This window comes from Anomaloglossus baeobatrachus, chromosome 2, assembly GCF_048569485.1.
Source record: "Anomaloglossus baeobatrachus isolate aAnoBae1 chromosome 2, aAnoBae1.hap1, whole genome shotgun sequence".
In the NCBI taxonomy this organism is placed as follows: domain Eukaryota; kingdom Metazoa; phylum Chordata; class Amphibia; order Anura; family Aromobatidae; genus Anomaloglossus; species Anomaloglossus baeobatrachus.
Window position 1 is genome coordinate 464,873,268 of NC_134354.1, and position 24,561 is coordinate 464,897,828.

Consider the following 24,561-nt stretch of genomic DNA (forward strand, 5'->3'; position numbering starts at 1 on the left):
GTTTGTCATATCGTACCCCCGTACAAGCGGCCGTTAGATCCATGGGATCTGAACAGGGTACTAGTTGCCCTCCAGAAGCCGCCCTTCGAGCCTCTGAGGGAGGTTTCACTTTCTAGACTATCACAGAAAGTGGCTTTTCTGGTAGCGATCACATCTCTTCGGAGAGTGTCTGAGCTAGCAGCGCTGTCATCCAAGGCTCCCTTCCTGGTCTTCCACCAGGACAAGGTAGTGCTGCGCCCCATTCAGGAGTTTCTCCCGAAGGTGGTATCCTCTTTTCATCTTAATCAGGATATCTCTTTGCCTTCTTTTTGTCCTCATGCAGTTCATCGGTATGAGAAGGATTTACATTTGTTAGATCTGGTGAGAGCACTCAGAATCTACATTTCCCGCACGGCGCCCCTGCGCCGTTCGGATGCACTCTTTGTCCTTGTCGCTGGTAAGCGCAAAGGGTCGCAGGCTTCTAAGGCTACCCTGGCTCGATGGATCAAAGAACCAATTCTTGAAGCCTACCGTTCTGCTGGGCTTCCGGTTCCATCAGGGCTGAAGGCCCATTCTACCAGAGCCGTGGGTGCGTCCTGGGCATTACGACACCAGGCTACGGCTCAACAGGTGTGCCAGGCAGCTACCTGGTCGAGTCTGCACACTTTCACCAAACATTATCAGGTGCATACCTATGCTTCGGCGGACGCCAGCCTAGGTAGAAGAGTCCTGCAGGCGGCAGTTGCCTCCCCGTAGGGGAGGGCTGTCTTCGCAGCTCTAACATGAGGTATTCTTTACCCACCCAGGGACAGCTTTTGGACGTCCCAATCGTCTGGGTCTCCCAATGGAGCGCCGAAGAAGAAGGGAATTTTGTTACTTACCGTAAATTCCTTTTCTTCTAGCTCCTATTGGGAGACCCAGCACCCGCCCTGTTGTCCTTCGGGATTTTTGGTTGTTTTCGGGTACACATGTTGTTCATGTTAAATGGTTTTCAGTTCTCCGATGTTACTTCGGAGTGAATTTGTTTAAACCAGTTATTGGCTTTCCTCCTTCTTGCTTTTGCACTAAAACTGGTGAGCCAGTGATCCCACTGGGGGTGTATAGCCAGAAGGGGAGGGGCCTTACACTTTTTAGTGTAATGCTTTGTGTGGCCTCCGGAGGCAGTAGCTATACACCCAATCGTCTGGGTCTCCCAATAGGAGCTAGAAGAAAAGGAATTTACGGTAAGTAACAAAATTCCCTTCTTCAATCCAGAAATATTACTTAGTCCATCAGTTATTAGATACATGAAACTGAAATAACTGTTGCAAAAACCCAAATTGTTATAAAGAAAAAAGGTTAACATTAATAGGGGTGCCCAAACTTTGTCATATGACTGTAGATTGGATTTCCTTTTTTGACTTTTTTTCCATTTCTAGAAAACCCCTTTAATTACAACAAAATAAAAACATAACGGATGGAAAAAAGCTAAAACATGTTATAGTATCTCAGGATGAGATATGAACTGCAAAACAAGGCTCAAGCGTTATCTTTTTAAGTATAATGATGATAATATGCCCCAAGATAATTGTGTTAATGGGCAATACCTATTAGGATTAGAATTGCATATAGACATGATTTACCATACCTCTCCATAAGCAACGGTATTATTATATCTTCTCATTTCTGGATAAACATTATCCAAGTACCATTGAAAGTTTTTGCACTTTAAGCTTTTCCTTAAAGCGATTCTTTCCGATATGTCACCAATGTCTATTCCTGGGTTCTGAAAAAGATATAAAAATTAGCTTAATATTTCAAATGCCGTGAATTGTATAATTTAGTTTATTTCTAATGTTATGTTATTTAAACCTTACCTCCAATGGTAAATTCCACGCAATGTAAACATGTGATTTGTAGTCATCCATCCAAACTTCAGCTACCCGTAAAGCATTCCTCTTTGTGTAGAAATCTATGTTATTGTTATATGGCTTTCTTTTGCGTTCTATATGGGCCACTCTTGAACATGGAAGGACTTCCATACTCCCACCACACAGCCACACCTAGAATAAAGCAATGTCTTTTAATAATAGCAGAGTTTTCAATATCAATAATCTCATATTATGACATTTTAAGTCATTTTAATCATGAAATTCATATATGACTTGTTTTGTGTTATGTAAAAGCATAAGACTGCAGAATATTTCATTGTAAATACAGCTTTTGACTACTAGACGCAGAAAATTAGAGGTCAATTTTTCTCACAAGTACCTCTAATGTGGATTTTCATACGCAGTATCTACTATCTACAGGGGTGGCATGGTGGCTCAGTGGTTAGCACTGCAGTCTTGGTGTCCTGGGTTCAAATCCCACCACTCCCCGTGTTTGCGTGGGTTTCCTCCGGGTTCTCTGGTTTCCTCCCACACTCACAAAACCTACTGATAGGGAATTTAGATTGGCAAACCTATCCCCATTGGGGCTCACAATGTATGTAAAGCGCTGTGGAATTAATAGCATTATATAAATGAATAAATATTATTATATTATGTGAGCTAGAGTAGACCATTGCTAAGAAATAAAGTCTACTTTGGTAGACCAAACATAAGCCTTTATGACATGGACAATGATTTATTTGACTACCTCCTGCACTAGAAATATATGTACAAATGAGTCTCTTCTGGCCCAGGAGATAGACCTGTAACAATTTTCAGAGAAGGTCTAGAATTCAAGGAACAAAACCTTTAACATGAACCACAATCAAAGACAAAGACTATTCTGGATATGTAACAGGTAATGGTATATTTTCAGTATTTGCATTGTCACTTGATCAGCATTAACCATGAAGTGCTATTATTAAAGGTAATCTGTCATCCGGTTGTTGCTACCACATCTGTGATCAGCATAATGTAGGGCACAGAGATCCTGATTCCAGCCATGTGTCAATTGCAGATCTCCTTGGTGTCATTTTGATAAAATCACTGCTTACTCTGCTGAAGATCTAGTAATTATTTGAATGTCAAGCTCTATAACCCCACCCACACCACTGATTGGCAGCTTTCTGCTCATATACAGTGTACAGTTTCACAGAATGTGCAATACTGGAGGTATCAAAACCTAATTTTCACAGACAAAACAACTTCTAAAGTTAATGTTTATTCTATATCATTAAAAGTAAGACACAGCTTACAATATACTTCAAATGCAATTCTACACTCTGGTAGATGTGCTAAAAACACAATAGACAATGTGAAACCCCCTCCCAAGATGATATCACCTAAGGTTATGATATATTATCTCTCAAGTTCTAGAGAATTAAATAACAATCATTAAACACGAATATTTGAGGGGCACCTCCAAGAGAGAAAGGGATAGTTTCCCCGAAATTGTGAATACAGCAGTCTGAACAACCCCTAATCTGTCCAGTAGTCAATAGTAAGGATGGGTGAACCTGAACTGTAAAGTTTGGGGTCCATACCGAACACATGGTGTTCATGCACACGACCCCGAACACGAGCTTTCTGGGACGTTCGTGTTACGGTTCGTGTTCGTGTTACAGTTCACTATAGTTGGAGGATATTACATGTTGGAAAACTGATCTACACTATACACCATGTTAAGTCATTCTATTTATTCTACAAACGACCGCTGAGGAACCTCCCGTTTGGAGGAGAAACGCGTCGAGGTACATGGGTTGTTAGATGAGCGACCCTGTGATATATGGTGTAACGGGCAGTAGTCTGAACGCACAAAAAAAGCCTCTAAAAACAAAATATATATAGCGTAAAATCAGTTGTGTAAAAGTCAAGACAAAAAAGGTGTTTTGTGCACAGTGAAACACAAACCAGATGCCTTATGGTGGCAATCCAAATATAGGGGGTGTTAGGAAACAGAGGTTATTTTTCCAGTATAGGGATAAGGTAACTATTTTTTCTCTTTTTCCTGACAGCGGTGCTTTTTCACCCTCATTTTTTTGGTGCCCCCATTCAGCGTTGGTTGTCCCTGCACGGCCCCTACTTACCACAGATGTGGCATCCACCATCAAAAATCATAAAGTGCTATGCGCTAATAAAAGTCAAGAGAAATGAAAGTATAGTCAGTCTTTCATAGATTAACCCTAGAATGCGCAAGCAATTCAATCTACCATAGAAAACAAATGACCTAGCAGGCCTGCAAGGCCCCAGGTATGCGTTATAGGGTTAATATATTGCTGTTTACAACTGTCTCACTAGGAGAGTCCACAATCATATGGAGATCAATGTCCCCCTATTATATTCATAAATCTTACTACAGAGAAAAATAATATGAAAGATAACATATTTTTTGGCCTGTAAATCAAAAGAGGTACTTAGCTTAAAAAAACAAGTCCTCAAGCAAATCCCTGCAGATCCCGACACGTTTCCCCCTCTTTTAAATCCTAGGGGTTCATCGGGGGATGTACACCAGGGCTAAACCTTGGTTCCTTAAATGCTTGGCCATCTATATATGATGCTATAGTTGATGAAAATAGCCAATCTAGGCCGTTTATACAGCCAGTAGTCCACTGCCTAGATGCTCTCCACATAATCCTACCAGAAGTGTTGATGATCCAAGGTAGCAGCAGGTTTACTATCAATGTAATGGTAATCTAGTGCTGAGAAAATGGTGATTTTATCAAAACTACACTAAGTAGCTCAGTAAGTGACACATTGTTGGAATCAGGATCTCTGACTATACATTATGCTGCTTTCAGATCAGGAGACAAAAACCCAGTGGCAAATTCCACAATCAAGTGTCTGCTAATCAAAGGAACCTTGCTGCTGGTTTACACCATTTATAGCAGGGATTTTGCACAATGAGCTTTCCTCGTATGCATTTGCTATTGCATTATAACAAACTAATTTTACAGCTTCCATGATTAATGTACCATTATATTTTTATTCTATAATTAATCTACTTGTAAAAAGTATTACTCTAATTAGGGTTATTGATTGGCCATGCCAAGTGTATCATCATCGACAATGAAACACTGAAATCAGCAGTGGGGACAAACAAATTGATGTAAATAGTAAAAATCATCCTTTACTTGGTATGCATAAAAAACATATCTTATACATACAATGGGACATTTCTGATTGTCACGTAATCACAATGGGAGAATGGTCCACCTAAGGGTGGTACAGATGCACATCCAATGGTGTTGATAATACCGCCAGTGACTGTATAGGAAATGGTTCAATCTCACCAAAATCATAACACAGTGTAAAATTTCCATTGCTAATTGGAGCACTTCATTCACGTGGGTGGTCTTAGTCCTAGATCTTTGATCCAGGGGGTCAGGATTCTATTCTCTTACTGATGTTCTCTCTGCACCAATCGTCAAAGGCCCAACATTGGCTAATACCTAAACAAAACCTTTATATGCAAACTGTCCTCATCTGCTATTTGTTTCTGTTTCCATACTGATGCATTTCCTAAAGGGTTTTTATCTTGACCTCCTCCGGGGATTACTTGAAGTTGTCATATTCCTTATGGTGTGGGGAATTGATATCACTAATGCTTCCACAGCCTCTAGGAAAAAGAGCTACAATTTCCCTTAAGACCAGGACTTTAAAATGCTGGGACACTTCTTATTTTAGACAGCATCCTCTTCAGTGTGGAGGCACCCACTTAAATGATGTACTCACAAAAGAAGAGGTGACTTTAACCATTTCTTATATGGGCACTGGTGGTATTCTTTACACCTTTGTATAGGCACCTGTACAGTACCATCATTAGGTGGACCGTTCTCTCATTGTGATTAAATGACAAGTAGTCACAAATTTCTCCCTGTCCATGCTATATATTATGTTTTTGTGTGTATGATACTTTTGAGAGAAGTCTTTTTAATGCATATCATGTAAAGAATAACTTCTACTATCCAATATAAAAGGGTTATCTGAATATGAACAAAAGTTAAACTTGCAGATTGCAAGTTTGGGAAATGTTGGTCTAGAGTATCGGTACTTAATAGATTGGTGGAAGTCCAACACTAAAGGGGGCTTTACACGCTACGATATCGTTAATGTCTTGTCGTCGAGGTCAAGTTGTTAGTGACGCACATCCGGCGTCATTAACGATATCGCAGTGTGTGACACTGACCAGCGACCTTAAGCGACCTCAAAAATGGTGAAAATCGTTCACCATGGATAGGTCGTCCCAAACTCAAAAATCGGTAAGGGTTGTTTATCCAGGTGGTTCATCGCTCATGCGGCAGCACACATCGCTATGTGTGACACCGCAGGAGCGAGGAACGTCTCCTTACCTGCCGCCGGGCACAATGCGGAAGGAAGGAGGTGGGCGGGATGTTACGTCTTGCTCATCTCTGCCCCTCCGCTTTGATTGGCCGGCCGCTTAGTGACGTTGCGGGGACGTCGCTGTGATGCCGAACGTCCCTCCCCCTTGAAGGAGGGATTGTTCGGCAGTCACAGCGGCGACGACGACCAGGTAAGTCCGTGTGACGCTGCCGTAGCGATAATGTTCGCTACGGCAGCAATCACAAACAATCGCATGTGCGACGGGGGCGGGTACTTACACGCTCGCTATCGCTACAAATTGCTAGCGATATCACTACTGCGTAAAGCCCCCTTAAGGCACCCCCATCAATCAGTCTTTCATGTGAATACCCAAAATATGCAATGTACATAGGCAAAATAGCACAGCCTCCACTGGGACAATATTGATTTTTTTTCGAATATATTTTTTTACTGAAAGGGCATTTGTTTTTGTGTAGTAGTATTTATGCCCTTCGCGACATATGACACATATTTACGTCATATGTTGCATTCCTGCCTTTGATGCGGTATCGCATGCCGAACCCGTATTTTTCCCTGTACTTGATAGCTGTTTTAATCAGCCATCATGTGTCTCTAACAGCCGTGGAGTGGCTGTTAACCAGTTAAATCCTGCAATCTCTGAAAGCTGGATTTAACACGCACACGATGGGAGCACGTCATTCGCTGCTCCAATCAGTAAGCCTGTGATGTGATTGTGAGGTGTTGATTGGTTGTCACGATAGCCAAGGGTCAGCTGATGACGCTGATCCTCCTGTGAACGCCGGCTTACATAAGATCGTAATTTCTGCTATTCAGATCGGTGCTGATTGTACAATCACAGCTTCAAGGGGACTAACAAAAACAGTAAAAAAGTTTTTTTTTTATAAAAAAGTGATGGATATGAAAACAATACAAGAAAAAAACACAAAACTTCAAATCACCCCCCTTTTAAATAAGACATTAAATAAAAATAAAACAACTAACAAAATACACATATTTGATATCACTGCATTCAGAAATGTCCGATCTGTCAAAATATAAAATAAAGTAATCCAATTGGTAAACAGTGTATTGGAAAAAAAATCAAAATACTAGAATCAGGTTTTTTTGGCCGTCGCAACACTGAAATAAAATACAATAAGAGGAGATCAAATCATCATATCTACACAAAAACAGTATCAGTAAAAACATCCGGTCAAGGTGCAAAAAATGACCCATCACTTGGCCCCAGATCTAGAAAAATAATGGTTCTTGGAAAATATCGATAAAAGCCATTTTGTCTGACAAATTTCATTACTTTTTCGCCATAGAAATAAACAAAAAACTACACATATTTGGTATCTATGTACTCATACTGACCTGGAGAATCATAAAGCCAGCTCATTTTTAAAAAATAATGAGCATAGTAAATAAAAAAAAACCAGTTGTGGAATCACATTTTGTTTTTGCAATTTCACTGCAGTTGAAATTTTTCCTGTTTTCTAGTACACTATATGGTAAAATGAATGGTGTCACTCCAAAATTACAACTCAGCCCACAATAAAACAAGCTGTTATATGGCTATATTAACAGAAAAATAATGTATGGGAGGAAAAAAATACAAAATTGAAAATGGCCATAGTGTGAAGAGATTAAAAAACCTTAATATTGTATCCTTTAATTAATGTCCCTTTATTAGTATTTTTCCTGGCACAAGTTGCAATCTTTTTTGTACTATTTCAGAGTACATACAATTTTTAATGTTGTTTTATTTTTTTTTTTTTTTTTTTTTCAGTCTGGATAACCCCCCCCCCCAATCAATTCTGGCTTTATTTTCATTTATTTATTTTTTTACAGCATCCAACATGTGGCAAAAATAATTTGATAATGTAATGTAGTTCATTCAAGATGCAGCATTACCATATATGTGTATATTTTATTCTTTATTCTTTTTTCCCCATAAGAAAGCATTTAGTATAAGAAAAACTGCTTAAACTGATTCTTAATTGTTTTTTGTGTAAAAGTAATATATATGTTTTTCAACTTTTTATGTTCCACTACATTAATTGCAGTGTTTTGCCCTGCAGGGCTTCAGGGGCTCATATCCATGGTCTTTCCTAGGATGCACTCACACGAACGCATAACTCACACGATTATTGGATCACATCACCCGGCGTGGCTAACTTCTCTCCTGATAGGAGCGGGTCTGCTACCTGTAGTTCTATGCAACTGAAATGCTCCTGTCCAGAGAGTGTGCGGCCGTGCCGGGTAATGCCGATGAGAGACTCGCCGAGTCACTTGCAAGTGTGCCTCCAGTCTTAGGCAGCCTAAGCAATTGAGGGAGAGAGGGTCAGCTCTGACATTGCCTATAGTGAATAGTGGATTATCTGTTTTCAGTTACACATAGATCAGTTCTTCCAATCATGCCTCTGATGACAAAGAGCCTGCTGGAAAACTGTTCCTGAAAGCACAGGAAGTTAGAGTTTAAAAAAGTTCAGTCTCAATTGAGAAATTTGCAAGATTCCTTTATTGATGACACATTCCATGTAAGGTTCCTATGTGGGTGTGCTAATTCCTGATCTGAAGCATTCGAAAAGAAAATGGAAAAAAATGTAAAATTACGTTTGATCTGATAGGGAGAGTATAAGAGGCCAGGTAGTGAAGTCCAACTTCTCATGGAGGCACCATATATTGAAAAAATAAGAGGTATAGGGGTTCATAATATAGAATGACTATTCTAAATTATTATATATCGTAGGTACATTTAGACTATATGGACACATAATTTCAATATAAGAAGGTTCAAATCCAGCTCACCTGTTCCTCTAGGTGCATAGCATCTGTCCAAGACAATCCAAGAAAAACTTTGTTCCAGCACATAAGGAGTGTACACTTCTTTTATTGGAAAAAATATAGTAAAAACACACACTGATAGTAGGTGAAAAAACAGCAAACTGGCCCCAGAAACACTGGTTTATGTGTTTCGAGGCATGCACCTCTTAATCATAACCACCATGGTTATGATTAGAGGCGCACGCCTCGAAACGCGTAAACCGGTGATTCTGGGGCCAGTTGCTGTTTTTCCACCTACCATCCCTGCGTGTTTTTTACTATATATTTCCAATAAAATACGTTTTTACTCCGTATGTGCTGCAACAAAGTTTTTCATATAATTTTAATATCTAGTATGTGTATTTCAAATTTGTCAGCTACACAAATCCTTGCAGTTAATTTAACTAGTTTTCCCATGTATGCAAATGCTAATGCAAATATAGTGATACTGTCAGCAATGGTTTTTGAGATTTCCATTACATAAGGTAATATATAGACATGTCATTTACTGCTTACTTTATCAGGCTGTGAAGTATTCGGTGCCAAAAGGGCCCTGCCAAGATATGAGCAAGCAGATAATGGGCTGTCTAGTTTTCCGCAGATATATAAAAACTTGATCTGAGTTAATCCACAGAATCAATCATCATGGTACATTAGGAAATCACTAATTCATTGTAAAGTAGAAAGACAGATGAATTAGTGAAACTTCACAAAAACAGTGGCCATGACAAGCAATCTGAATGCAAATAGGAAGATGACTGCTTATGTTTTGGATGCACTTTATGTATTATATGCATCCATTATCACGCCATTTCCCATAATTTAAAGATGACATTTTGAGTCATGCCAGTTACAAATGTTGCTGAACACAAACATAAGGATTAGTCAGAGTGAGTTTCTGATGATATTGATTGTGGCAGTGACAATCACTTTGACCTTTCCTGTTGATATTTGGTGTCAGTTGATGCCTTTAACCAGATTATAGTTTCAAATTATTACAGCATCTGTTATAGAAAAATAAAAGTATTAATGAATGTTTTCTAAATGCATATGTGTCGGTTCAGCTGTTTCCATTTAAAATATCACCTGAACAGATAGCTTTTAAATAATTTAAAAAAAAATTAAAAAATACATAAAAAATTGATTATGTTCTAAATGTGGAAAAAATTCATGCAGCACGCTCACAAAATTCCCTTTAGGCTATGTTCCACACGGCATTTGGCTACATTTTAGGGACTTCTTTGGCAGCAAAACCTGATCTCTTGGCAGTAAAAAAAGCTGCGTTTTTTTAAAGATTTTTTTTTGTAGAACTTTCTCCAATCTCCCTACTGCATCTCTTGTGCTCAGCCACAGTGATCTTGGGGTTCTTCTTTACCTGTCTCACCAAGGCTCTTCTCCCATGATTGATCAGTTTGGCTGGACGGCCAGGTCTAGGAAGAGTTCTGGTGGTCCCAAGCTTCTTCCATTTAAGGATTATGGAGGCTACTGTGCTCTTAGGAACCTTGAATACTGCAGAAATTCTTTTGTAATCTTGGCCAGATCTGTGCCTTGCCACAATTCTGTCTCTGAGCTCCTTGAGCAGTTCCTTTGACCTCATGATTCTCATTTGGTCTGACATGCACTGTGAGCTGTGAGGTCTTATATAGACAGGTGTGTGCCTTTCCAAATCAAGTCCCATCAGTGTAATTAAACACAGCTGGACTCCAATGAAGGAGTAGAACCATCTCAAGGAGGATCACAAGGAATTGGACAGCATGTGACTTAAATGTGAGTGTCTGAGCAAAGGGTCTGAATACTTATGACCATGTGATATTTCATTTTTTTGTTTAATACATTTGCAAATATTTCTACATTTCTGTCTTTTTTCTGTCAAGATGGAGTGCAGAGTGTACATAAATAAGAAAAAATTAACTTTTTTTTAATTTAACAAATGGCTGCAATGAAACAAAGAGTGAAAAATGTAAATGGGTCTGTATACTTTCCGTACCCACTGTAGCTTACAAAACATGCTAGAGGATATATAGAACATATCTGTCATGTTGAAGATTATACTGCAGGTACGTAGCATGAAAATCCTGTGTAAATTACTTACTGGAGCAGCAGGTACAGAGAGACAATTAAATTTTCCCCCTTGCAACTGCTTGTTTCCAGTCATTGGAGTGGTCCAGGGGCTGTTAGTCACTAATCACTATACTCTGATAACTGTCCTCCACTTTGATTGACAGCCTGCTCTGCAGCGCATGTCTGCAATCCTCTCTGTTCCCTTTTTATTTAGAAAGATTAAATGCTTAACTTTGCATTTAGCAAGGAAATGAACAACACAAAAAAATAGTTGTGAAGGTTAGTTCAAGACCAGGCTGTTTACTCCTGTTCCTGAGAAGGCACATTTTGGATTTTTTTTTCTGTATATTCTGTTAAAAAGGCTAGAAAAAAATTTTTTTGTTCAGATATTCAAGTATTTTTATGTATTTTTTTCTCGTGATTTACGAGACCTTATTTTTAAGTCACTGTCATACGCTCCCTTTTTTTTGCTAACATTGAGTGATACGAGTGGAAAACATAAGGGCAATTGATGTCAGTTCAATTTCACTTTTTTATGACCACACATGACCTTCATAATACATTTTAAAACTGTGTTCCCCATTTGGTAACAATTATTTTTACATATAATACCCCTTTTTTTTCTAGGGCGTGACTAGTAACAGAAACTTGGACTGACAATGGAATTTTTATTTATATATTTTACTTGTTATCTTTTATTAATTTATTTTTCATTTTATTTAGCACAATGTGCCCCCATTACATCATAATAGACATTCTGGGACATTTAAATACTGAAATATTTGTATTATCATGCGATTTATAATATACTAACCCTAGTTACAAGGTAAATGCAGTCTGCTGCTGGTAAAGCAGAGCTGTCTGGGTCTCCAATGACTCAGTAGGTCGAGCACTCTCACTATAGCAATCCCATGACCATGGTGTATGGAGGAGGGAGTGCCATCAGCGCTCCCTATTAAAGCATACATAGCACTTTTTAGCTGTCTTATGCCATTTCCATCAATACTCCAGACCTGTCATACATAATTTGACATCAACTCTGAATTGCCAGTACACTCAGCACAGCAGAGTTCTTTTATTAATATAAGCCTACATGTGCCTCCTAGGACGCTCTTTTCCTCCCAAAAATTTGGGAGGAAAATGAGGGGTGCATCTTATAATCTGAATGTAGCTTACCGGGGGTGGTGGAGAGGGGTCACAGGAGGCAGGGGAGATGCTGCAGGCCAAGGGCGCTGTGCTTACTGTAGGTGGCAGGCTGTGCTATGGGCTTGCTGCTGGGCACTGTGCTGCAGGTGGTGAGCAGGGGCCAGTGTTGGCAGTGCAGGCTTCAAATAATGGCACCTGGAGTCAGCGCGTGCGCAGTTGGAGCTCTTGGCTTAAGATCCCATCTGTGCACGCGTCAACTCTGGCACATTGATTCTTTACGGTGGACTTAAGGAAAATGGCGCCTGGAGGTGGCACGTGTACAGATAAGATCTCAGCTTGTCATTGACTCCATCTGGACATGTGCTGCGTCCAGGCGCCATTTCTTTGTCAGCACAGCCGACAGCTTCTGGATGCTCTCCCTGCCTCACAGCGCCTGCAGCGAGGATCTGTGACACCCACTGCACCACCCGCAGCATCATCCTACTCCACCACCGCCCCTGGCTCCTGCAACCATGCTCCACCACCGCTGCCACCTCCTCTGGTAAGACAGCAGTGGATTTGTAAGGCCGACCTCATATTTTGTTCCCTTTTTTTCCTCTAAATCTGGGGTGCGTCTGGTGTGTCTTATAAAACCAATAGCACGGTACATTGAGAAGGTGACTTCCAGTGATGAACTGATTAGCCAGTACTGCGGACTCATAAAGCAGGAGAGGACCGGAGCAGTGATGGAACAGAAGGAGACAATGATGGCTAAGTAGCTTAATACTATATACACATTAATAATAGGTAACAGCGGGGGCAAAAAAAAAATGCTAGAGTGGTCCTTTAAGGTAAATGGAAACAAAAGCACTAGTATAATGTAAAGACTTGCACCTCTTATGTGTAATCCACATCTGGCTTTGGCTGAGATATACAAAGCCTTAGGGAACATGACTTTGAGTTTTTAAGTTTGCACAAAATAAGATAATGCAATGGATATATTTAATTTTGATGTTCTTGAACCCAACTGTTAATGTGCAATAATATTTAAAAAAAAAAATTGCATCTCTCTGAGCTTTGCATTGACTTTGAAAATATGTATCTAGCATGGAAAGAAATAATTTAGTGAATTGCTCCAAGTTCCCTTAAGATGATACAAGTAAACTTTTGGGAATTTAATGCAGTCTTGTCAGCATTCATTTAAATTTAATTAAAATGTACATTTGTCAGCTTTCAAGTAGTCAACATGGTTTGCTACTCAGAGCTCACCACATTGTATTGGTTCGGAACTTGATTAAAGTGGACAAATGAATCTTGATGCTTCCTGATTACATTGTGCCGATGAGTTCTTCCTTACGATAATCACTTCAATCATTCGGAGCATTGGTAAACTTTAACTGACCCTGCTATTTAAACTCACATTAGCTTGTAAATCACATATACGTTTCATTTCATACCAAGAATTAATGAACTGTTTACTAGTTTCTTTATAGAAATGCTGAATACAAGCAGGAAAATAAATTGAAAAAAGCTAATAGTGACCTGAGTCAATTATATTTTAGACATCAAAGTCTGTAACTATCACAGCTGAAACTAGCACTGTGACCCCTTCATTCCGATGAACGTGGGTTCATGGCATTCAAATTTTAAGTTTTGGCATAGCCTACCGTAGTATATACGGTATTGTAAGCATGCATTTCCAGCATTGAATACTCTTTTTTTAAATTGTAAATAGGGTCAAAAGTTTGTTTTGTTTCACCTCCCAATCTATATATATAATTGCCTTATTCTGTCTGTCTGTCTGTCTGTCTGTCTGTCTGTCTGTCTTGCTCCAAAATTGTGTCCATACGGTGACACAAAGCTGATTGGCCGCTGGGCTCACCATGGCCTCGCCCCCCCGCACGGATTGGCTGCTCGCCCAGGCTGCGCCCCCACACGTATTGGCCGGCCGCTTGCCCAGGCTCCGCCCCCCCCACAGATTGGCCTCTCGCCCCGGCACCCTGCAGGCATTGGCAACTCGGCCACGCCCCGCCCCCCTCACGCATTCCCCGAACGGACACGGTCAGTGGTCACGGAGTCACGACTCCCAGGTGAGTACTGTACCCCCGGGAGCCCACATCAGCGTACGCCGCAAACTCAGCCGACACATACCCTCACATTGCTGGGGCTGGCCGGCGTATGCTGGTGTGGGCTCCCGTGCGAGCGGGGGACGAGATACGCTGGTAACCATGCTAGCATAGTTACCAGCGCATCAAGGTCCTGCAGCGGCGGAACATACACACACGCACGCACATAACAGCACACACATAACAGCACACACATAACAGCACACACACATCAGATCACACTCACTCTCACACACACCTCACACACACATCACATCGCATCCACACACACATCACATCGCATCCACATACTCACAACATCCTGGGATATCGCTTGCTTCTCGGCGGCGATACTGTGCTGTGAGCTTCCAGGACCTGCCGGAGGATCACATGGCCAGAAGCATGTGGTATCTCCGGATGTTGTGAGTGTGAGCGCGTATGTACAATATCGTCAATGTGTGTGTGCGTGAGTGTATGCGATCGGGTGTGTGTGAGTGTATGCGATCGGGTGTGTGAGAGTGTATGCGATTGGGGGTGTGTGAGTGTGTGTGTGAGTGTATGCGATCGGATCTGTGAGTGTCGGCAGAGGAGCACGGCGTGCTGGAGGAGGCTGGGAGGAGAGAGGCTGATCCTGGGGAAGGCTGAGGCTGGGGTAGGCTGGGAGGAGAGAGGCTGATGCTGGGGACCGAAAAGGCTGATGCTGGGAGGAGAGAGGCTGATGCTGGGGGAGGCTGAGGCTGGGGTAGGCTGGGAGGAGAGAGGCTGATGCTGGGAAGAGAGAGGCTGATGCTGGGAGGAGAGAGGCTGATGCTGGGGGAGGATGAGGCTGGGGGAGGCTGAGGCTGGGGTAGCTGGGAGGAGAGAGGCTGATGCTGGGAGGAGAGAGGCTGATGCTGGGGGAGGCTGAGGCTGGGGTAGGCTGGGAGGAGAGAGGCTGATGCTGGGGACAGAAAAGGCTGATGCTGGGAGGAGAGAGGCTGATGCTGGGAGGAGAGAGGCTGATGCTGGGGGAGGCTGAGGCTGGGGTAGGCTGGGAGGAGAGAGGCTGATGCTGGGAGGAGAGAGGCTGATGCTGGGAGGAGAGAGGCTGATGCTGGGATGAGAGAGGCTGATGCTGGGATGAGAGAGGCTGATGCTAGGGACAGAAAAGGCTGATGCTGGGAGGAGAGAGGCTGATGCTGGGGACAGAAAAGGCTGATGCTGGGAGGAGAGAGGCTGATGCTGGGATGAGAGAGGCTGATGCTGGGGACAGAGAGGCTGATGCTGGGGACAGAGAGGCTGATGCTGGGAGGAGAGAGGCTTATGCTGGGAGGAGAGAGGCTGATGCTGGGAGGAGAGAGGCTGATGCTGGGGGAGGCTGAGGCTGGGGTAGGATGGGAGGAGAGAGGCTGATGCTGGGAAGAGAGAGGCTGATGCTGGGAGGAGAGAGGCTGATGCTGGGGGAGGCTGAGGCTGGGGGAGGCTGAGGCTGGGGTAGGCTGGGAGGAGAGAGGCTGATGCTGGGAGGAGAGAGGCTGATGCTGGGGGAGGCTGAGGCTGGGGTAGGCTGGGAGGAGAGAGGCTGATGCTGGGGACAGAAAAGGCTGATGCTGGGAGGAGAGAGGCTGATGCTGGGAGGAGAGAGGCTGATGCTGGGGGAGGCTGCGGCTGGGGTAGGCTGGGAGGAGAGAGGCTGATGCTGGGAGGAGAGAGGCTGATGCTGGGAGGAGAGAGGCTGATGCTGGGATGAGAGAGGCTGATGCTAGGGACAGAAAAGGCTGATGCTGGGAGGAGAGAGGCTGATGCTGGGGACAGAAAAGGCTGATGCTAGGAGGAGAGAGGCTGATGCTGGGATGAAAGAGGCTGATGCTGGGGACAGAGAGGCTGATGCTGGGGACAGAGAGGATGATGCTGGGAGGAGAGAGGCTGATGCTGGGAGGAGAGAGGCTGATGCTGCGGGCAGAGAGGCTGATGCTGCGGGTAGAGATGCTGATGCTGGTGCAGCATGGGGGATGGAGCACGATGGGGGGTGCGCAGCATGGGGGATGGAGCACGTTTGGGAGTGCGCAGCATGGCGGATGGAGCACGTTTGGGAGTACGCAGCATGCCAAATGGAGCACGTTTGGGAGTGCGCAGCATGGCGGATGGAGCACGTTTGGGAGTGCGCAGCATGCCAAATGGAGCACGTTTGGGAGTGCGCAGCATGGCGGATGGAGCACGTTTGGTAGTGCGCAGCATGCCAAATGGAGCACGTTTGGGAGTGCGCAGCATGGCGGATGGAGCACGTTTGCGAGTGCGCAGCATGGCGGATGGAGCACATTTGGGAGTGCGCAGCATGGCGAATGGAGCACGTTTGGGAGTGCGCAGCATGGCGGATGGACCACGTTTGGGAGTGTGCAGCATGGCGGATGGACCACGTTTGGGAGTGCACAGCATGGCGGATGGACCACGTTTGGGAGTGCGCAGCATGGTGGATGGAGCACGTTTGGGAGTGCGCAGCATGGTGGATGGAGCACGTTTGGGAGTGCGCAGCATGGCGGATGGAGCACGTTTGGGAGTGCGCAGCATGGGGGATACAGCACGATGGGGAGTGCGGAGTATGCCGGATGGAGCACGTTTGGGAGTGCGCAGCATGGCGGATGGAGCACATTTGGGAGTGCGCAGCATGGCGGATGGAGCACGTTTGGGAGTGCGCAGCATGGCGGATGGACCACGTTTGGGAGTGCGCAGCATGGCGGATGGGCAACGTTTGGGAGTGCGCAGCATGGCGGATGGACCACGTTTGGGAGTGCGCAGCATGGCGGATGGAGCACGTTTGGGAGTGCGCAGCATGGCGGATGGAGCACGTTTGGGAGTGCGCAGCATGGCGGATGGAGCACGTTTGGGAGTGCGCAGCATGGGGGATGCAGCACGATGGGGAGTGCGGAGTATGGCGGATGGAGCACGTTTGGGAGTGCGCAGCATGGCGGATGGTCCACGTTTGGGAGTGCGCAGCATGGCGGATGGACCACGTTTGGGAATGCGCAGCATGGCGGATGGAGCACGTTTGGGAGTGCGCAGCATGGGGGATGCAGCACGATGGGGAGTGCGGAGTATGGCGGATGGACCACGTTTGGGAGTGCGCAGCATAGCGGATGGACCACGTTTGGGAGTGCGCAGCATGGCGGATGGACCACGTTTGGGAGTGCGCAGCATTGCGGATGGAGCACGTTTGGGAGTGCGCAGCATGGGGGATGCAGCACGATGGGGAGTGCGGAGTATGGCGGATGGACCACGTTTGGGAGTGCGCAGCATGGCGGATGGAGGACGTTTGGGAGTGCGCAGCATGGGGGATACAGCACGATGGGGAGTGCGGAGTATGCCGGATGGAGCACGTTTGGGAGTGCGCAGCATGGCAGATGGAGCACGTTTGGGAGTGCGCAGCATGGCGGATGGAGCACATTTGGGAGTGCGCAGCATGGCGGATGGAGCACATTTGGGAGTGCGCAGCATGGCGGATGGACCACGTTTGGGAGTGCGCAGCATGGCGGATGGACAACGTTTGGGAGTGCGCAGCATGGCGGATGGACCACGTTTGGGAGTGCGCAGCATGGCGGATGGAGCACGTTTGGGAGTGCGCAGCATGGCGGATGGAGCACGTTTGGGAGTGCGCAGCATGGCGGATGGAGCACGTTTGGGAGTGCGCAGCATGGGGGATGCAGCACGATGGGGAGTGCGGAGTATGGCGGATGGAGCACGTTTGGGAGTGCGCAGCATGGCGGATGGACCACGTTTGGGAGTGCGCAGCATGGCGGATGTACCACGTTTGGGAGTGCGCAGCATGGCGGATGGAGCACGTTTGGGAGTGCGCAGCATGGGGGATGCAGCACGATGGGGAGTGCGGAGTATGGCGGATGGACCACGTTTGGGAGTGCGCAGCATGGCGGATGGACCACGTTTGGGAGTGCGCAGCATGGCGGATGGACCACGTTTGGGAGTGCACAGCATGGCGGATGGAGCACGTTTGGGAGTGCGCAGCATGGCGGATGGAGCACGTTTGGGAGTGCGCAGCATGGGGGATGGAGCACGTTTGGGAGTGCGCAGCATGGGAGATGGAGCACGATGGGGGGTGCGCAGCATAGGGGATGGAGCACGATGGGGAGTGAGCTGCATGGGGGATGGAGCACGATGGGGAGTGCGGAGTATGGCGGATGGAGCACGTTTGGGAGTGCGCAGCATGGCGAATGGAGCACGTTTGGGAGTGCGCAGCATGGTGGATGGAGCACGTTTGGGAGTGCGCAGCATGGCGGATGGAGCACGTTTGGGAGTGCGCAGCATGGGAGATGGAGCACGATGGGGGGTGCGCAGCATAGGGGATGGAGCACGATGGGGAGTGCGCTGCATGGGGGATGGAGCACGATGGGGAGTGCGCTGCATGGGGGTTGGAGCACGATGGGAAGTGCACACCTCCGCCCAACACAAACACACACACACACACGCGCGCGCACTGCACAACACACCACACACACACTGGGAACCACAAACAACTGCCCTACACAGACACCCACACACACAGACAACGCTGCACACACACAACACCCAACACACAAACACTGCGGCACACACAAATATTCGCACATACCGCACAACACACACATTGCACAAAACATACCTCCCCCCAAAACACACCACACACACACACAAACCACGCAACACACACACACACACAACGCTACAGACACACAGCGCTCCACAAACAACGCAACACACGCAACACACATACAACACCGCTCTCACCCCCCGTCACACCCAGACAACACCCAGAACATGTACAGTGCCCTACACAAACACTTGGTAACTACACACAACAACATCTATATATATATATAACAAAAATCATACATGAACTACACAATACGTAAATTCTAGAATACCCGATGCGTAGAATCGGGCTACCTTCTAGTATATCATAAACCTATTGAAGTGCCATTTTTCGGATAGAGACACATATCACCTACATAATCAGACATAAAAAAACAAACTAAATCACCAAACCATTTATATATGTAGCCCTATCAAGAATAAGAAAATTAGCTCTTTCTGACACTCATAGCAAAGAGTAAACAGCAAGAAACTGTGTTTTCAAGTTCTGTATATATGTCTGAAAGTGAGGAAATAGGAGGAACAGTTTTAGAAAAGACTGTAGAGGCTCACAGAGGAATAACGGCATTGCTAATGTGCTCTGCCCTTAAGCTGAACGGAATGGCATAGAAACCTCAATTCACCAGATGAGCAATATAAATATTTTTGCTAGGACGTGTAAATTCAGTGCAGGAATATGGTGACCAAATTTCACCACCAAATCTGCATGTCTTGGCCAAAAAATACACAAGAATGGTTTTGATGCCGTTTCAGTGCAGTTTTCTGCGAGGTGCAAATTTGTTGATGAAATCTGGTGCAGACATTTTAGCACCAAACATGCACTTCAGGGCAGAAAACCACACTGAAACGGTGTCAAAATGATTTTTGTGCATCTTTTGGTGCTGACATTTTTACACCATATTCCTACACCAAATCCACACCTCCTCCTGGCAAAAAAAAAAATCGCATCAGTATCGCATCAAAACCGCCTGGTGTTTTGATTCATTTTTTTGGCAGGCGGTATTGATTGGGTGCAGGAATAGGGTGTAGAACTTTCAGCACCAAATCTGCATCTCTTGGCAAAAAACTGCAGTTTTCTGCCAGTAGATGCAGATCTGTGAACTCAAAGACTTCACATGAGGTGAGGTCACTCAGTTCAATAAGGTCACCTGAGGTCAGTATACCTCTGGTCACAGGTGTAGGACTATAGGAACCTCCAGCTGTGACTGCAAATAACCCAAGTGACATCGCTGAAGCTCAGTCTCTGCTCGAAACCTACAGTGGGCGGTCATGTTCTGTGCTCACACGCTGTGCCTTCAGTAATGTAACAGAGCTGGAATCAATGTGGGACCTCATGTAGATTGCTTCAGAACTGGGTGTTTTTGTAGTTAATAAAGGGGTGAAAGAGAGTGTTTTTTTTCTATTTTATTTCAAATAAAGATTTTTTTTGTGTTTATGTCTTTTCACTTACAGATTAGTAATGGGGCGTCTCATAGACACCTCCTATTACTAATCTAGGGTTTAGGGGCAGCTGTGAGTTGTTATTAACCCCTTATTATCCCAATTGTCACTGCACCAGGGCAATCAGGATGAACCAGATAAAGCTTTAGGTTTGTCGCATCTAATGGTTGTGACAATCCTGGGTGGCTGATGGGATATCTTTAGTGTGTGTGGGGGCCAATAAGAATGGGTCTCCGCAGCCTGAGAATACCAGCCCCCAGCTGTCAGATTTATCATGGATGGGTATCAAAATTGGGAAGATGCATGCAAGTTTTTAAATTATTTATTCAAATAATTTTTTAAAAAGCCGCTTGCAGTTCCTGGTATTTTGATACACAGCAAAGATAAGCACACAACTGGGGGCTGTATGCTTTATCTGTGCTGAGTATCATAATATGGGGGGACCCTACGCCAATTTTTTAATTTATTTTTAAACTAGTATAGACTCACATACAGCACCCCTGATTGACAGTAGTCAGATACGCTGCTGCAAAGGGAGGGGGCCCTGTCTGACTCCAACCAATCAGAGATGCTGCAAAGGCGGCAAAGCAATTAATTTATATGACGGATAATGAGGTGCCCTGGAAGTAGTGTTACAGATGCGCCAAATGGAAAACTGTTCTGTTGTAAGATTATAACAATTTGAAATTCTGTATGGATACCATGTCCTGCAGAGTGAAGAGGAAAGGGACTTTTTTTTTTAGTGCACAGTTCTAAAATCTGCATCTCTGATGGTTTGAGTTTGCATGAGTGCCTATGGATTCAGAAGGTTACAAATATTCTAAAGGCCTCGTTACACGCAATGACGAATCTTACGATATATCGCCGGGGTCACGGATTCCGTGACGCACATCCGACATCGTTAGCGACGTCGTTGCATGTGACAGCAAGGAACGACCGTTAATGATGGAAAATACTACACGTCGTTCCTTTTTAAATAATTGTTGATAGTTGAGCACGCAGGTTGTTCGTCGTTCCCGAGGCAGTACACATCACTACGTGTGACACCCCGGGAACGACGCACTGCAGCTTACCTGCGGTCGCCGGCAGTGCGGAAGGAAGGAGGTGGGCAGGATGTTACGTCCCAATCATCTCCGCCCCTCCGCTTCTATTGGGCGGCCGCTTAGTGACGCCGCTGTGATGCCGCACGAACCGCCCCCTTAGAATGGAGGCGATTCACCAGCAACAGCGACGTCGCTAGGCAGGTAAATCCGTGTGACGGCTCCAAATGATTTTGTGCGCCACGGGCAGCGATTTGCCCATGACGAACAAACGACGGGGACGGGTGCTTTCACCAGCGATATCGTTAGCGATATCGCAGCGTGTAACACACCCTTAAGGCACTATCAATGCTGAGCAGTATATGTAGGTTTTAGAAAAAACATATGCTCCTACTGAGATAATGATAATGTCTATTTTAGGGAAGACCTTGCATATTTCAGCAAGACAATGCTAAACCATATTTAGAGTTTGGCAAATGAACATGCCCACCTGCAGTCCAGACGTTTCACCAAAAGAAACTTGGTGCAATAGGAAATGAAAAATTCAGCAAAGAATACGCAGGACTGTTGTGCAGCGAGAATCCTACATCAGACAAGCATGGGTCAACATTCGTCTCCCAAAATTCCAGCAATTGATCTCCTCACTTCCCTTTGTTTGCAGACTGTTGTAAAAAGAAGAGGGCATGCTACACAAAGGCAGAAATGGCCCTTTCCTAACTGTTTTAAAATGTGTTGCTACCATGAATTTCTAAATTTTTTTTTTTCAAATTAAATGGAAAAATACCTATCTTTTCACTAATGGTAAGTATTCTATGTTCTGCTGTGAATAAAATGTGGCAATATTAGAGTTCTAATTCATTGCATTCTTGTTTTTCACTTAATTATTGGGGTTGCAGAATATTACTATATGCCGAACATGAAGCATTAATTTCATGTTTTAAGAAAAATTAAGTAAAATGGTCCAGTTGTCTTTTAGAGCTTTATACATAAACAATACTGTATAATAGTTTCTACAACAATTAAACAAAATCTAATATCTAAATTGCAGACACTTCCTGGGGATTTTTTTTATTTGTTAAATTGAACAATGCACAATGAAGATTCTAGTGACATGACTATTCAGTTATCATGTAAAAGAAATGCAAATTAAGAGGAATATTCCGAAAGTGAATCATCATTCATCATCAATGATCATCATCATCAAGTAAAACTGCAGAAATGTAGTCCTCTCTTGTCCCTCTTTATTTAGCATTTTCAATTATAAATTCAAAATTTTTTAAAATGTTTTAAGGCAAAGAGATCTTTTCCTTTGCAAGTATTTAAGCTGCTTTTCAAAATATTATGGAATGCAATAAATTACCATAATATTGTAAAGGATTTTTTTAATCTGCCAAAAATAAACCTTAAGTGTGCATATATGTATAAGCAAAAGAGGCATTTACAGTATTTTTCCGACTATAAGACACATCAGACCATAACATGCACCTAGATTTTAGACTGCGAAGATAGGAAAAAATATTGAAGCAAAACCTTTGGCCATAACACACTGTTATGAGCAGATCTGCTGCTGACTGTAATGTTCCCAAATTCTGTATTAATATCCTCCATCCTGGGCCTCTTCCTGGTATACGTGTTACCTATCTTGAAATATATGTCCTCATCTTGGTATATATGTACGCCATCCTGCGCCCATCCTAGTATATATGTCCTCCATCCTGGTATATATGTTCCCATCCAGGTCCCATCCTACTATATATGTCCCCCATCATGGGCCCATCTTGGTATATATGTGCCACATTATGGGCCCATCCTGGTAGATATGCCTCCTGTTATGCCACTTTTTTACACATAAAAAATAAACAATTATACTCACCTCCTCTCTGCCCCCTGGATGCATGATGTCATCCCCTAATGTTGATAACTGACTTTGATGACTAATCAAGGGGCAGCACATGACATAGTTGCCATGCACCCCCAGTCACACGCCATCTACTGTCTGCTGAACCAAACTGAATATTCACTCTCCCCCATGCAAGCGTGCTCGTCACTGCTCATCACTCAATTGAGCATCGGGTTACTGGGGCATGCTCGATTGAGTATCCCTGGAACTCGAGTATCATGCTAGAGTCTCAGCCTCACATGTTTCACTGCTGTGTCAGCCACTCAACATGTGTGGAAAGCCTGCCAATCACAGTAACTCTGTAGCTATGTTGGCTAACGGCATTATTTTGATTGGCCAGCCGCAATGCATCATCAGGTTCTTGGCTCACTCTATACTGGAAACAGTGTAGGGATAGCTGCTGCTGGAGGGATACCGCTGTGACCTGCATTCAGTATATGTTTAGCTGCTGTAGAAGGAATTGGTTTGAATTACATGCATATAGTCAGGGATTATAACCTTACAATCCTTGCTGTTGCACCCTAGAAACAAATCTCCCTTGTCAGGGCTATATCTGTTTCATTCCCTATTATTACCACTGTTACCTGTATTCACTGTTGGGTTAGGTGCTGGAGGAGGGATAGGTTTGGATTACAGACATATAGGCAGGGATTAAGGGATTAAAGCCTTACAGTCCTTGCTGCTGCACCCTAAAACCAAAGTCTCATGTCAGGGTGACATCTATTCTATTCCCTATTAATACCAATATTTTCGGCATTCACTGTAGGGCTAGCAGCTGGAGGAGGAATTTGTTTGGATTACAGGCATACTGACAGGGATTAGAGCCTTAAAGTCCTTGCTGCTGAACCCTAAAACCAAAAATACTTTGTCAGGGTTACATCTATTCTATTCCCTATTAATACCACTGTTTGCTGCATTCAGTGTAGGGAGACCTGCTGGAGGAGGGATAGGTTTGGATTACAAGCATATAGGTAGGGATATAAAATGACACTACTTGCTGCTGCACCCTAAAACCAAAAGTTCTTTTTTATTCCCAATCCCTATTAATACCATAAAGTTTGCAGGCCTATATTATCTACCTAATTTAATATGCGCAAGGTGTGCAATGAGGGACGAGGAAACCGTGGGTCAGGTGAAACAGCGCCTTCTCCAGGAACACGCTCATTCATGAGAACTTATCTTCCTAACTTTACATCAGGTATATTTTTTTA

The 24,561-nt window shown here is 44.3% G+C and overlaps 1 protein-coding gene across 2 annotated transcripts in view; it reads right to left on the reverse strand.

Annotated features, from left to right (window-relative positions):
* The window catches only part of GALNT17 (polypeptide N-acetylgalactosaminyltransferase 17), a 581,607-nt gene that overhangs the window by 68,136 nt on the left and 488,910 nt on the right, over nucleotides 1-24,561 (reverse strand). For both annotated transcript variants that reach the window (XM_075336335.1, XM_075336337.1), the window contains 2 exons: nucleotides 1,836-2,021; nucleotides 1,607-1,744 (listed from right to left, as the gene is read on the reverse strand). In XM_075336335.1, the coding sequence (XP_075192450.1) occupies nucleotides 1,607-1,744; nucleotides 1,836-2,021 (324 nt within the window). The remainder of the gene's footprint in view (nucleotides 1-1,606; nucleotides 1,745-1,835; nucleotides 2,022-24,561) is intronic.